The following is a 14,232-nucleotide window of genomic DNA, read 5'->3' as shown; positions in this document are numbered from 1 at the left end:
TCAGGTGAATCAGAGTATTATGAATTCATGCATGAATTGGCTAAATTAACACAACGTCTAATTCTAACCCGATTTCTATTAATTGTTTTAAGAAATGTGGGAGATAATGAAAGCCTTGTATAAACAAATAGCATTTATTCAATGAAAGACAACAACAAAAGTAATGTTCCCAGTGTCCTTTTGAAAAGGCAGTATTCCAGTAAGTCTTGCCTTCTTTATGATTTTGGTCATTGATGTGCTCCAATTTGAATAATCTGAACACAGGCCATCACATCAGAAGTAATCTGGAATATCAAATGAATATCTAAAGAGAGCTGTACAATTAAACAGTGACAGTTTTACATAAACTGGATTTGTTTCTCATGTCATCTCTCCATATCAAAAGTTATTTTCTCCACATCAAACGCTTCAAATCACCCGACAAAATATAGTAATAATTGATTGCTCTTGCAGAGCAAACAGAAAAATAGCACATGATGAAAATCAGCTGAAAAAAATAACACTTGTTGAATTTCATACATGACCTACAAAACCCCTTCCCCCACTTTAATGGCAATTCTGCCACTTTTCAACCTCATAATTATCACCAGCACCAAACCAGTGTCTACATACGGTATGTGAAAACAGCACGTTTCTATGATCTGTGGTTAAACAGATAAGGTCCTAAAAAAGACTTCTCTGTGACATCACAGGGTAAGTTTCTAGTCAGAGGGAGGGTATTTTCTTGCTCCACACGTTGCCACGTATCTCACAGTGTTAGAAAATCACTTTTTCTTTTTTATGTTTCAACTTCTGATGATGTCATCGCGTTTAACTTTTTTTATTTATATTTTGTTCTACAAAAAGTAGAAATACGCAAATTTCATATTTAGACACTGGTATTGTGCTTGAGATAATGACATGAGGTTTAAAATGGGTGGAATTGCCCTTGAAATCATCATCGTATTATGGGACTTCACCTCTGTAACCTCTGTGGCCTCGGTGAGACGGCTGTGTCTATGATGTAATCCAGGGTGGTTCAGACACTGGGCAGTGGTGGCGACTCTGTGTCCATGAGGGGATCCAGAGGGGTTCAGACACTAGGTAACAGTATGATGTCTATGAGGAGATCCAGGGATGTTTTAAACACTGGGAAGCGGTGGCTCTCTTCTCTGGGAGGGGCTCCAGCATGGTGAGGAGGAAGGCACTGAACTGGACTGCCTGCTCCCGTGGCCACTCGTATTTATCCAGCAGGATCTCACACAAACTCCACGGCTTCAGCCTTGAGATGCGCCGCAGATGCCCTGTTAGCAAACAAGGGAAAGAGTCTTAGTATTGACTGAACAGAATATGTCAAATGAATTTGATAGTCATTGTGTGGGTGAAATTAAAACAAGGGTGATTCACATAAATATGAATCAGATGCTACAAGAAACCCTTTGTGGAAACAACAGTTCACAAGTAATTGTGAATAGATATACCTTTGTGATTGAAATATCGCCTGGAGTTTCTCCCTGAGAGGGCAAACTGGGATGGAAGGGGTCCCAGCAACTCAATTATGTGAGCAATGTGATCTGAAAGGAGACATTGGACTATGCTGGTGAAATAAATATTATAGCATTTATTTTATTTCCTTTTTTTTATGAGCAAGACCAATCACCAGGAAAAACACAGGACAGAGAGGAGAAAGGACAAGGCTTTTACCTTCCTCTCGAGAGAAGTTGTCCCCTGAATGGGGTTCAAACAGATATTCTCCAGTGGCCAGCTCAAATGCCTGTATGGAAATGGTAAGAGTTCTTAGTAATAGATATTATGGACAGTCATTAGGGTCATTAGGGTGGATGTGGTGCTCCTGGGTTCTCACCATGCAGGCTGTGCTCCAGATGTCTGCAGGAGTGCCATAGCCAGCCCCAATCAGGACCTCCACAGAACGGTACTGACAGGTCTGGATGTCCTCTGTGAAGTGTTTGTACTGGAGAGCAGACGTGAAGAATTAGCCCTCCATACTATGAGCAATTACTTGATATTAGCCTGTTGAATGTTATATTAATGTATTTTGTCATCTAAGGTACCATATTTAATACCTATACAGTACCAGTCCAAAGTTTGGACACACCTTCTCATTACAGGGTTTTTCTTAATTTTGACTATTTTCTACATTGTAGAATAAAACTGAAGACATGAAAACAATGAAATAACACATATGGAATCATGTAGTAACCAAAAAAGGTGTTAAACAAATATATTTTATATTTGAGAATATTCAAAGTAGTCATTTCTCTTTGCTTATTTGAGCTGTTCTTGCCATAAAATGGACTTGGGAATTCACCAAATATGGCTATCTTCTATATACCAACCCTACCTTGTCACAACACCCTTGATTGTCTCAAACGCATTAAGAAGGAAAGAAATTCCACAAATGAACTTTTAACTTTTAAGGCACACCTGTTCATTGAAATGCATTCCATGAATCTGTTTGACAGAATGCCAAGAGTGTGCAAAGCTGTCATCAAGGCAAAGGGTGGCTACTTTGAAGAATCTCAAATATAAAATATATTTAGATTTTGAATGATTTAATACTTTTTTGGTTAATACATGATTCCATATGTGTTATTTCATAGTTTTGATGTCTTCACTATTATTCTACCATGTAGAAAATAGTAAAAGAAATTAAGAAAAACCTGGAATAAGTAGGTGTCCAAACTTTTGACTGATACTGTATTCATTCATATACAGTGCCTTGCGAAAGTATTCGGCCCCCTTGAACTTTGCGACCTTTTGCCACATTTCAGGCTTCAAACATAAAGATATAAAACTGTATTTTTTTGTGAAGAATCAACAACAAGTGGGACACAATCATGAAGTGGAACGACATTTATTGGATATTTCAAACTTTTTTAACAAATCAAAAAATTGAAAAAATGGGCGTGCAAAATTATTCATCCCCCTTAAGTTAATATTTTGTAGCGCCACCTTTTGCTGTGATTACAGCTGTAAGTCGCTTGGGGTATGTCTCTATCAGTTTTGCACATCGAGAGACTGAAATTTTTTCCCATTCCTCCTTGCAAAACAGCTCCAGCTCAGTGAGGTTGGATGGAGAGCATTTGTGAACAGCAGTTTTCAGTTCTTTCCACAGATTATCGATTGGATTCAGGTCTGGACTTTGACTTGGCCATTCTAACACCTGGATATGTTTATTTTTGAACCATTCCATTGTAGATTTTGCTTTATGTTTTGGATCATTGTCTTATTGGAAGACAAATCTCCGTCCCAGTCTCAGGTCTTTTGCAGACTCCATCAGGTTTTCTTCCAGAATGGTCCTGTATTTGGCTCCATCCATCTTCCAATCAATTTTAACCATCTTCCCTGTCCCTGCTGAAGAAAAGCAGGCACAAACCATGATGCTGCCACCACCATGTTTGACAGTGGGGATGGTGTGTTCAGGGTGATGAGCTGTGTTGCTTTTACGCCAAACATAACGTTTTGCATTGTTGCCAAAAAGTTCAATTTTAGTTTCATCTGACCAGAGCACCTTCTTCCACATGTTTGGTGTGTCTCCCAGGTGGCTTGTGGCAAACTTTAAACGACACTTTTTATGGATATCTTTAAGAAATGGCTTTCTTCTTGCCACTCTTCGAAAAAGACCAGATTTGTGCAATATACGACTGATTGTTGTCCTATGGACAGAGTCTCCCACCTCAGCTGTAGATCTCTGCAGTTCATCCAGAGTGATCATGGCCCTCTTGGCTGCATCTCTGATGAGTCTTCTCCTTGTATGAGCTGAAAGTTTAGAGGGACGGCCAGGTCTTGGTAGATTTGCAGTGGTTTGATACTCCTTCCATTTCAATATTATCGCTTGCACAGTGCTCCTTGAGATGTTTAAAGCTTGGGAAATATTTTTGTATCCAAATCCGGCTTTAAACTTCTTCACAACAGTATCTCAGACCTGCCTGGTATGTTCCTTGTTCTTCATGATGCTCTCTGCGCTTTTAACGGACCTCTGAGACTATCACAGTGCAGGTGCATTTATACGGAGACTTGATTACACACAGGTGGATTGTATTTATCATCATTAGTCATTTAGGTCAACATTGGATCATTCAGAGATCCTCACTGAACTTCTGGAGAGAGTTTGCTGCACTGAAAGTAAAGGGGCTGAATAAATTTGCACGCCCAATTTTTCAGTTTTTGATTTGTTAAAAAAGTTTGAAATATCCAATAAATGTCGTTCCACTTCATGATTGTGTCCGACTTGTTGATTCTTCACAAATAAATTCAGTTTTATATCTTTATGTTTGAAGCCTGAAATGTGGCAAAAGGTCGCATAGTTCAAGGGGGCCGAATACTTTCGCAAGGCACTGTACATAACGTCTGTCAGATAGTAACTCACCACCCAGCAGGCATTGCCCAGATCTGCAATCTTGATGCTGATTTCATCAGCATTCTGTGGCTTCAGAAGATTCACCAACATATCTGTTTCACTGAACCCTGACACAAAATACAAGACAGATGGTGCAGATAGATATTATGGTAGATGGATGTGCCGTGAGTGCTCTGGTGTAAAATGGATGCTATGTATGATGTATTACAACATAAATATCATTCATATACACTGAGCATACAAAACATTAGGAACACCTGCTCTTTCCATGACATAGATATGAAATGAAAGGTATGATCCCATATTAATGTCATTTGTGAAATCTACTTCAATCAGTGTAGATGAAGGGGAGGAGAGAGGTTAAATTAAAGAAGGATGTATAATCCTTGAGACAATTGAGACATGGATTGTGTTTGTGTGCCGTTCCGTGGGTGAAAAGGAAAAAACACGCTCAAGTTTCCCTGTGTATCAAGAATGGTCCACCACCCAAAGGACAGCCAGCCAATTTGACACAACTGTGGGAAGCATTGGAGTCAACATGGGCCAGCATCCCTGTGGAATGCTTGACACCTCGTAGAGTCCATGCCCCAACGAATTAAGGATGTTATGAGGGCAAAAGGCGTTGCAACTCAATATTAGGAAGGTGTTCCTAATGTTTTGTACACTTAGTGTAACTTAATCATCAGCATATGCATGAAATACTGTAATGCAAATCATGAAATTGAAACACTGGACAGGTATTCTGACATATATTATACGGAAATATGCTGTGACAATATACTCTATACAGGGGGCTCCAGATCAAGACTGACCATGTGATGGTGATGAGGGCTGGTTGTCTCTCTGGGTAGAAGGATGCAACACTGTAGATTGTCTAGAGCAGTGAGACATTGTAGTCAATGATGGTGCATCTTCTATCGGTGACGAGTCTGACTCCTTGCTGTCAGAGCCCATTGCTTCTTCATGCAGCAGGTTCTGTCTCCAAGTAGTACGCACAGGACCTGAAGGCTTAGGGGGAGAGGTGGAACTGGGAGTGCTACAGGGAGTGGTGATATTGGAGAATGACACATGAGGTTTTGCCCTCTTCTGACGGTCAACTAAAGTGTCCTCGCCCTGCTGCGGCTGTTGATGTTTGTTCTCCTTCCTCGACAACCTGGCCCTCGGGATCCTGGAAACCTTCCCGGTCTATGAGCACAGTCACAGGACTTTGATGGGAAACTTAAAATGAGACGTCTCTCATTTTGCAGCATGCATCAGTGTTAAATATATTTTAAACCAATCTCTGCAAATAAGGTACATTTTTTTTAAATATTAGTACCACCAATCTCTTTTGCATGCAGTGCATGCTAATTTTCAATGAATTGTTCAAGGTGAACAATTTCACTACAAACACAAAGGTATAGTTATACATACTGAATGTATACAAATAGCAATTAGTAAACTGTGCATCTTCATTCATAAATGCTGTTCATGTACAAGTTAATGATTAATACACATTTGTTATAGCACACACACACACACACCACTGCTGTTTTAAAGGTTGAATGAGTAGAACACCTGAAACAATACTGTAACTATTGACAACAGCCAGATTCACAGATCAATGCTTTCCTCCAGAAGATCCTTAATAGGGCCAAGATGCAGTGAATCAGCACACACTCACAATGCCAAGGCCATCTTACCCAAACCCCAAGAGTCTGGAAAGCCACAGTCAACTTCCCCAAAAGGTTTGACACAATCTAATACCAAAAGTATGATAGGAGGGGTCAGAAAGACATAGGTGAAAGATGAGGTCATCAAAAGATTACCAGAAACTATGTTTCCCCCTTTGTAGCAATATGGTTGGTTCATGATTTGAGACAAGACAAAGAGTTGATTGCCATACCTGCTTCTCTCTTAGACTGGTATTTTCTGTCATCAGTAGTAGATGAAGAGATCAGCAAGGCACAAGAGAGCATGAAATCAAATCATAGAGAACAAAAATAATAACATTAGGTAATATTAAACTTTGACTCCTAATATTCAACATTGTTATTGCATCTCCATCTCTCTGTAACAAATCTTTAACATTTCCCTCCATCTAAAAAATAAAATATGTTTAAAAAAGACAAGAGGGAATTGTACTTAATGACACATGTATGCCAACTTCGAATAGAGAGCAATCCTAACCTGAACAGCTTGTGGGAGCAGGAGAAACTGACAGCTCCTGTAGGTTGGTGTCGGCTGCCAGCTCCTGGACGTAAACATCATCCACTCTCAAAAGGATGTTCTCTGGCTTGATGTCTGTGTGGATAATCTTGCATTTAGTGTGCAAGTAATCTAAGCCCTGGAAAACCTGTGATATGAGACAACAATGGTGATATACTATGGCTACATGACACCAGGGAACACACAAAGGAGATCATCCTTTCACAAAAGCTGCTCTGGATGATAAAACGGTAGAGACAGGATTTAGAGATCACAGGGGAAAGACACCACCTGTCTGAGGATGCTCTTAACGCAGGGCAGGGGAAGGCCAGTGTAGTTGGATTTGATGATCCACTTCAGCAGTTGGTGACCCAGCACTTCAAGAACCATGCATACATCTGACACATAGCTGAATTAAGGAGAAACCATTTCACTCAGATGTGCAAGTTAACATACGACACATACTGTATGAGAAATAGATCACGGGTAAAATGATAACACGTGGAGGACTTTTAAAAGGATACGCTCCCCATTGACTCCAGAGACCTTGAAGTCATCGATAAGTTGCACAACAGTGTCTCGTTTAGGGTCAGATGGGTCACTGTCCCTTACCTAAATGCAATTGATAACAGGACATAACTGGGGAGTAAACATGTGACTTTTCATTATCACCATTGTGCAACTAATAAAAGGCAATATTTCCTAATAAGCTTGGCTCTGGTTGATGAACAAGCAAGGTATTAGACTGATTAAGCCTATGTAGCAGAGAATAAAAGGTTGAACATGGGTATACAATACTAACACATTTCAGAAGCTTGATCTCATCCAAACCAGTCTCTGTGAAGGTTGGAGCACTCTTTACCACCTTCAGAGCCACAAAACGCCTCTTCCTGCTCATACAAATACAAAATGTGAATCACTTGCTTCAACTGTCATAATCACAATATGAAACCTAAAGTCAATCAATAACAAAAACAATGTTATCAGTATAACTATTATACTTACTCAATGTCCCAGCCTAGCCACACAGTGGAGAAGTGGCCCCAACCCAACTTCTTCACCACCTGGTAACGGTCAATGAATATTGCTCCAATTTCCACTGGGTAGTAGCCACCTACAATGAACATTGAAGCCTCTTTCCGATCAACAATAAACTGTATAAAAACTCCTACCACACAATATTGTATTGTTGTTTGGTGATATTTGGCACACTGGTGAAGTACCTATACAGTAATCAGATGGATTCTCCTGTTCCTCATCATCGGATCCGAAAATCTCAGGTGAAGGGGAATATGATGATAGTTTGATGGTAAGGGGTGGTTTGGGGGTAGGGTCAACTAGTGGTTTAGGGGTCAGGGATTTGGGGGTAAGGGATGATTTGGGGGTAAGCGGTGGGTTGGGGTTAACAGCAGGTAAACTGAGGGAAAGGGCTGATATTGCAGCAGCATATCTAGATGAAGGCACATTGGACATTGTCAAAGGACACACAATAGAACAGGGAGCCGACGCCTTCTAGCCTAGACAGCACAGGTCATGCAAGTGTAGGGTTGAAGGAAATGGAGATGAAGATGGTACACGCAGAAGGTCTACGGCAAAAAGAAAAACAGACACACTTTTCATTAAACACTTTCACACTATTATAAATTGACATCCTAAGCATTTATACATAGGATATATGAGGTTAAATCAGGCAACACAACGTGGCCAATGTACAGGTAACTGCCAAAATAAAGGAAACACCAGCATAAAGTGTCTTAATAGGGTGTTTGGCCACCACAAACCCCTCTTTTAAAGTTGTGAGATCTCTTCTAGCCATGGTAGTCAAAACAATGGGAAATGGGCATTTTCATACATGACCCTAAGCCACTGATGCAGACCTTTGGAACACCTACATTTTAAAAAGTCTAATAACATCCATGTAATATATCCTACACCTTCACAATGAATCCATTATTTATTTTAGACAGGTCTAAAGAAACATGATATGAAGAAAATGTAGCCTATTTCAGAAGAATGAATAGCATACTTTGAGTTGTCCTTAATTAGTTCCTAATATGGCTATGCCAAATGGCTGTGGGCTACACTAGTTCATTTAACAGACAAGACTTGCTTAGAATTCCGTGGCATTATTTCATATTATTTTGTAGTATGAAGAATACAATTGAACAAAGCTGAATAAAATAGACAGGATATATTCTCCAACTGATTTGAGGCAGTGCACACGTGGTTATTCTGTTGAGCAATTAACAAAAAAATATGTACTCCTATATGCTTATTGATAGTTATTAATGTAACTTTAGTTGTTCTACAAAAACTGGGCTATATGTTTGGATTTGTTAATACATTGTAAGGCTGAATGATGCGACTCTAATGATGATTTTTTAAAAGTTGCTTGAAAGACATGAGCTCTGCTTTGTTTTTTGTTGTTGCGAAGTCTGTACACTCTTTGTCAGTCTCTAAATTACAAATTGAGAAGCACTTGATTATGCCTCGAATTTCCCGGCGGCCTCCCATTTGTGTGGCGATAATGCACCCTAAAATCAGAAGTACCGGGGACGCAACTTTGCGTGTCCTTATCCAATTCCGAGGTGCATATTGAAGATATAGCCAACAAGATGAATAGGCTTAACGAACTGCAAAAGCACTAGCCTATGTCAATCTACTATCCCCCATAGTACAAATTCTACTCTGTGGGATAAATACATATTCAAAACATATTCTGGGACAGTTGTAAGATGCGATAGATCCCAAATTAATATAATTTTTTACGCAATGAGGCTGACGCAACAGATCAGAACATTTAGCTAAAAATGTTGATAAACTACTCGGCTATATCTTCCCATTATAAGTACAGTAATGCACACACAGCAGTAGGTTATAAGCGCAAATGTCCATTAGCGGTGTCACGTTCTGACCTTTATTTCCTGTGTTTTGTATTTAGTTAGTATGGTCAGGGCGTGAGTTGGGTGGGCAGTCTATGTTTGTTTTTCTAGGTTTTGGGAATTTCTATGTTTCGGCCTAGTATGGTTCTCAATCAGAGGCAGGTGTCATTAGTTGTCTCTGATTGAGAATCATACTTAGGTAGCCTGGGTTTCACTGTGTGTTTGTGGGTGATTGTTCCTATTCTCTGTGATTGCACCAGATAGGACTGTTTTGAGTTTTCACATTTATTGTTTTTTGTAGTCAGTTGTTCATGTGTACCTTAACATATTAAAAAGAACCATGGACACTTACCACGCCGCGTATTGGTCCTCTGATCCGTTTCGCCTCTCCTCTTCGGAAGAGGAGGAAATTCATTACAAAAGGGAAAACACCATTATCAAAAGTGACCATGAATGCGATTATGCATGTAATGCTTTTATTATAAAGGTGCATTTTTATGGTGAAAATTATCTTTCCCAAACTTGAAACTCACGCGCTGCATACAGTATGTATGCCCGTTAGGCTCTGCACCCCTTGTAAAGAGGATTAATGTACTTCATTTTAAGAAGTTTTTTGGCCACTTTAGTTATGATTACAAACCTTATCAAAACATATAGACCTATGGGTTAGGCTACATGAGGTGTCCCGACTCTGATTCGAAACAGTCACACAAAAATCTTGTCTTGACATATAATAAATAATATATGTGTGAAATTCGCTTTGATTTAGAATGGCACTGTTATTGGAGAAGCCCAATAACAGTGACTGAAAGGTCACGTGGAATTTGACTGCCTTCATGACTGGTGGCACACGGTGTTGCGGTAATAGGGTCACCACTAAAGCACTAGGTGTGAATACTTATGTAAATTAGGTATTTACTTTTGATTTTCAATAAATCTGCAAAATGTCTTCACTTTGTAATTACGAGGTATTGTGTATAGATGGGTGAGATTTTTATTTGATTCATTTTTAATTCAGGCTGTATGTAACAACACAATTGTGAGTAAGTCAAGGGGTATGAATACTTTCTGAAGGCACTGTACTTGGTATTCCTCATTTACTGAAGTATTTTCCTTTATGGCACTTGTATCTACTAAAGAGTAAAGCCTATTCAAATTCTAAATTTAGTAAATCTTATCATTCTAGATACTGTCTGCAATTACATTTTCAGGATCCAGTGAATGTGCAAGAGACAGTTTATTTTTAGCTGGGTTTCGATGAATGGCTTGTCAACTTAAATAGCTCTTCAAAGCTGGCCTGTAACTATTGACTGGGTGCATGCTCTCTAGCAGAGTCCTTCTTGTAAACATGTCACAACTATAGCTAGATGGGAATGTCAAGTCATTCTCTCAGTCAAGTCATGAAGGTGTCAAACACAACCTCCAGTTTGAGTTGTTTGGTAAGACCTCAGCACTGCCAAGTACAGCAAACCTGTCCTCTAAATAAAACAAATGTTTAAAAAATGTAACAGATTTACATTTGTGAAACTGATTTATAAAAGTAACTATCTAAGGCAAAACAGAAATTAGCGTGCTAATAATAGTCGTTAGGTAGCCTGAGTCTGTTCTCGACAAAAGTTGTTTATATGTTGCAGTTTGTCATTGTTTTGAAGCTGATATCAGCGAACAACTTCAAGTTCATGGAGTTATTACACGGTGACATATTAAATAACAATTGGTTCTAAAATTTATTACACTCTGTAACTGTGAAATTATTTTTAAAATATTTACCCAAATACTTACATATAATAGTGAAAAACGGTGTCCGATTTCTCTGGCAGCTGAGGGACCGTTCTTCCCTCGTCAATGTTTGCTCTGCGTGCCTGCCTGCTTGCCCATAAGCACAGCATATGTTCTGAAAATGACGTGAGCTGAGTTGTGCTGGTGGCTGGCAGGACACTGGTTTCCACTTTCCACTAGAATCAGTGGTATTTAACTGGGTCTCCGCGGCCCGCTGTAGGGGGTTTCAATTTTTTTATGAATATTGCTAGAAACAACATACGTTCATTTGGAATTTCAAACCGCTGCTGCTGCCTGCTGGTAAGGTTTCTTAACTTGGACATACATTTTTGCCAACACATGGCTAACCTTTGTTTAACCAGCTAAACAGCTGCTCCTAGTGAAAATGTGTTTGGGAGTTATCTTTCTAGCTAATAGGCTATGTTAGAGTGTACAATTCCGCCTCCAATTATAATGTGGGGTGGTTAAAATAATAAAACTGTCTACCAAATCTATTCATTTTAAAATGTTGATTACTTCTCCGTCCCATTATCATTCACCTGATGAGAAAACATGATTGGGTCACTGGTTTGCCTGGGAGGGGGTCCCTGGGCAATATTTTTTTTTAAAGACCACTGCACTAGATAACACAGCCAAAGTCAAATTGGCTATATTATAAAGATTCATGCTTTTTGGTCTAAATTTAAGGTTAGGGTTAGGCATAAGGTTAGCAGTGTGTTAAACGTTAGGGTTTAAGGTTAGGTTTAACATTTTAACTCACTCATGCGCTCTTTCCCTCACTCACAAACTCCCTTCAGGGGTGGAAAGAGTACTGAAATATCCTATTCAGGTACTGTGACTTTAATAACATTTTACTTAAGTAGAAGTAAAGTTACTCAGAAAATCTATTCAAGTTTAGTAACAAGAGTATTTGCAATTGGTTACTTTGCACCTCTGTAGAAAAGTAATCTGTCAAATTGTGTCATTCTTCAAGCAAAGCCAAAGCCATTAGAATTAGGCTAATAAGGATGAACTGATGAAATGTCCTATGATACTTATTTTATTTAACTGAGGCAAATCACTCACAGTCATTACATTGTAAATACATGAAAATCAATATACTGTAAGTTTTCTTTTTGAATGATTCCATTTCAACATGTTTAATTAACCATGATTACACTTTATTAAAAAAGATCAATGAATGCACCCCATCCTCCTCCCACAGAAAATGTACAGTATGTCTCACCCCTTTGAAATATGGTCATCGTGTAATGGGATGAAAAAAACATGTCTCAACTCAGTCCAGTCAATCAATATAACTCATTTGTGGCATTACTCCAAAAATCGAAAAACAAATACATTTGTAAATGTCAATTAACACCACACTTATCTTGCTGGTGCTGAGAATTGTATGGGCTTTATGACAGAAGTGTATTTCACAAAAAGATACAAAATATTATAAGTTCATAAATATACAATATATATTCTGGATAAATTTGCTTTGAGCTGAGTGTATATTCATTTATGTTTTACAGACATTAGTTACATCACCTGAAAAATACATTTACGACCCCCAATGCACAGCAGTTTGGTCATCAGTTTCAGGTTTAGACTAGCTGGAAGAATTTCACACACTAACTACTGAATGGGAAAACAGCAACATTTAAAACCATATAACATTCCACTAAAGGTACTTGAGAAGAAAGGAACATTTTCAGCTGTAAAACATGTCAATAGATGAAAAGCCATGGCATTCATGAGTCTATTATCCTCAGTAAAAATGAAAGATCATTATTAGCTACGTACATACTTTTTTTTGTTTTCAGATGACAGTTTGCACCATAATGATCAATGAAGAAATACACTTACACTTTCAATATTATTCCAGAGGTATTCCTTTCCTACCATTAATTTAGTTAATTATGCACTTTTATAATGGTATAATCATGAACCTATGATACACAAGAACAGACAAGCACATACGCTATAAATACAAAAGTATGTGGACACCCCTTCAAATTAGCGGATTCTGCTATTTCAGCCACAACCATTACCGACAGGTGTATAAAATCGAGCACACAGTAATGCAATCTCCATTGACAAACATTGGCAGTAGAATGGCCTTTTCTGAAGAGCTCAGTGACTTTTAATGAGGCACCGCCATAGGATGCCACCTTTCCAACAAGTCAGTTAATCAAATTTCTGCCCTGCTAGAGCTGCCCTGGTCAACTGTAAGTGCTGTTATTGTGAAGTGGAAACGTCTAGGAGCAACAACGGCTCAGCAGCTAAGTGGTAGGCCACACAAGCTCACAGAACGGGACCGCTGAGTGCTAAAGCGCGTAGTGCATAAAAATCGTCTGTTCTTGGTTGCAACACTCACTACAGAGTTCCAAACTGCCCCTGGAAACAAAGTCAGCACAATAAGTGTTAGTCTGGAGCTTCATTAAATGGGTTTCCATGGCCGAGCAGCCACAGACAAGCCTAAGATCACCACGCGCAATGCCAAGCTTCGGCTAGGGTGGTGTAAAGCTCGCCATCATTGGACTCTGGAGCAGTGGAAACGCGTTCTCTGGAGTGATGAATCACGCTTCACCATCTGGCAGTCCAACGGACAAATCTGGGTTTTAGAGGATGCCAGGAGAATGCTACCTGCCCCAATGCATAGTGCCAACTGTGAAGTTGGTGGAGGAGGAATAATGGTCTGGGGCTGTTTTTCACGGTTTCGGGCTAGGCCCCTTAGTACCAGTGAAGGGAAGTCTTAACGCTACAGCATACAATGACATTCTAGACAATTCTGTGCATCCAATTCTGTGACAACATTTGGGGACGGCCCTTTTCTGTTTCCGCATGACAATTCCCTCGTGTACAAGGCGAGGTCCATACAGAAAGGGTTTGTCAGGATTGGTGTGGAAGAACTTCACTAGCCTGCACAGAGGCCTGACCTCAACCCCATCGATCACCTTTGGATGAATTGGAACGCTGACTGCGAGCCAGGTTTAATCGCCCAACATCAGTGCCCGACCTCACTAATGCACTTGTGGCTGA

The 14,232-nt window shown here is 39.4% G+C and overlaps 1 protein-coding gene across 2 annotated transcripts; it reads right to left on the bottom strand.

Annotated features, from left to right (window-relative positions):
* Positions 1 to 113: 113 nt before the first annotated feature.
* LOC124031489 (SRSF protein kinase 3-like) lies at positions 114 to 11,493 on the bottom strand. Of its 2 annotated transcripts, XM_046342766.1 has the most exons (16): positions 11,212 to 11,493; positions 9,782 to 9,821; positions 7,771 to 8,133; positions 7,553 to 7,661; positions 7,350 to 7,437; positions 7,072 to 7,159; positions 6,839 to 6,945; positions 6,530 to 6,695; positions 6,246 to 6,271; positions 6,043 to 6,099; positions 5,173 to 5,545; positions 4,370 to 4,467; positions 1,844 to 1,951; positions 1,684 to 1,753; positions 1,461 to 1,553; positions 114 to 1,283 (listed from the first exon to the last, which is right to left on the bottom strand). In XM_046342766.1, exons 3-16 carry the CDS (start codon positions 8,018 to 8,020, stop codon positions 1,099 to 1,101), a joined length of 1,818 nt encoding a protein of 605 aa, XP_046198722.1. In that variant the 5' UTR covers positions 8,021 to 8,133; positions 9,782 to 9,821; positions 11,212 to 11,493; the 3' UTR covers positions 114 to 1,098. The 2 variants fall into 2 exon arrangements, with proteins under 2 accessions (XP_046198722.1, XP_046198723.1); XM_046342767.1 differs by lacking the exon at positions 6,043 to 6,099.
* Between the last annotated feature and the right edge of the window lie 2,739 nt (positions 11,494 to 14,232).

Source organism: Oncorhynchus gorbuscha, linkage group LG03 (assembly GCF_021184085.1).
Source record: "Oncorhynchus gorbuscha isolate QuinsamMale2020 ecotype Even-year linkage group LG03, OgorEven_v1.0, whole genome shotgun sequence".
In the NCBI taxonomy this organism is placed as follows: domain Eukaryota; kingdom Metazoa; phylum Chordata; class Actinopteri; order Salmoniformes; family Salmonidae; genus Oncorhynchus; species Oncorhynchus gorbuscha.
Note: the sequence above shows the minus strand (reverse complement) of the source record. Positions and strands in the feature narration are given on the sequence as shown.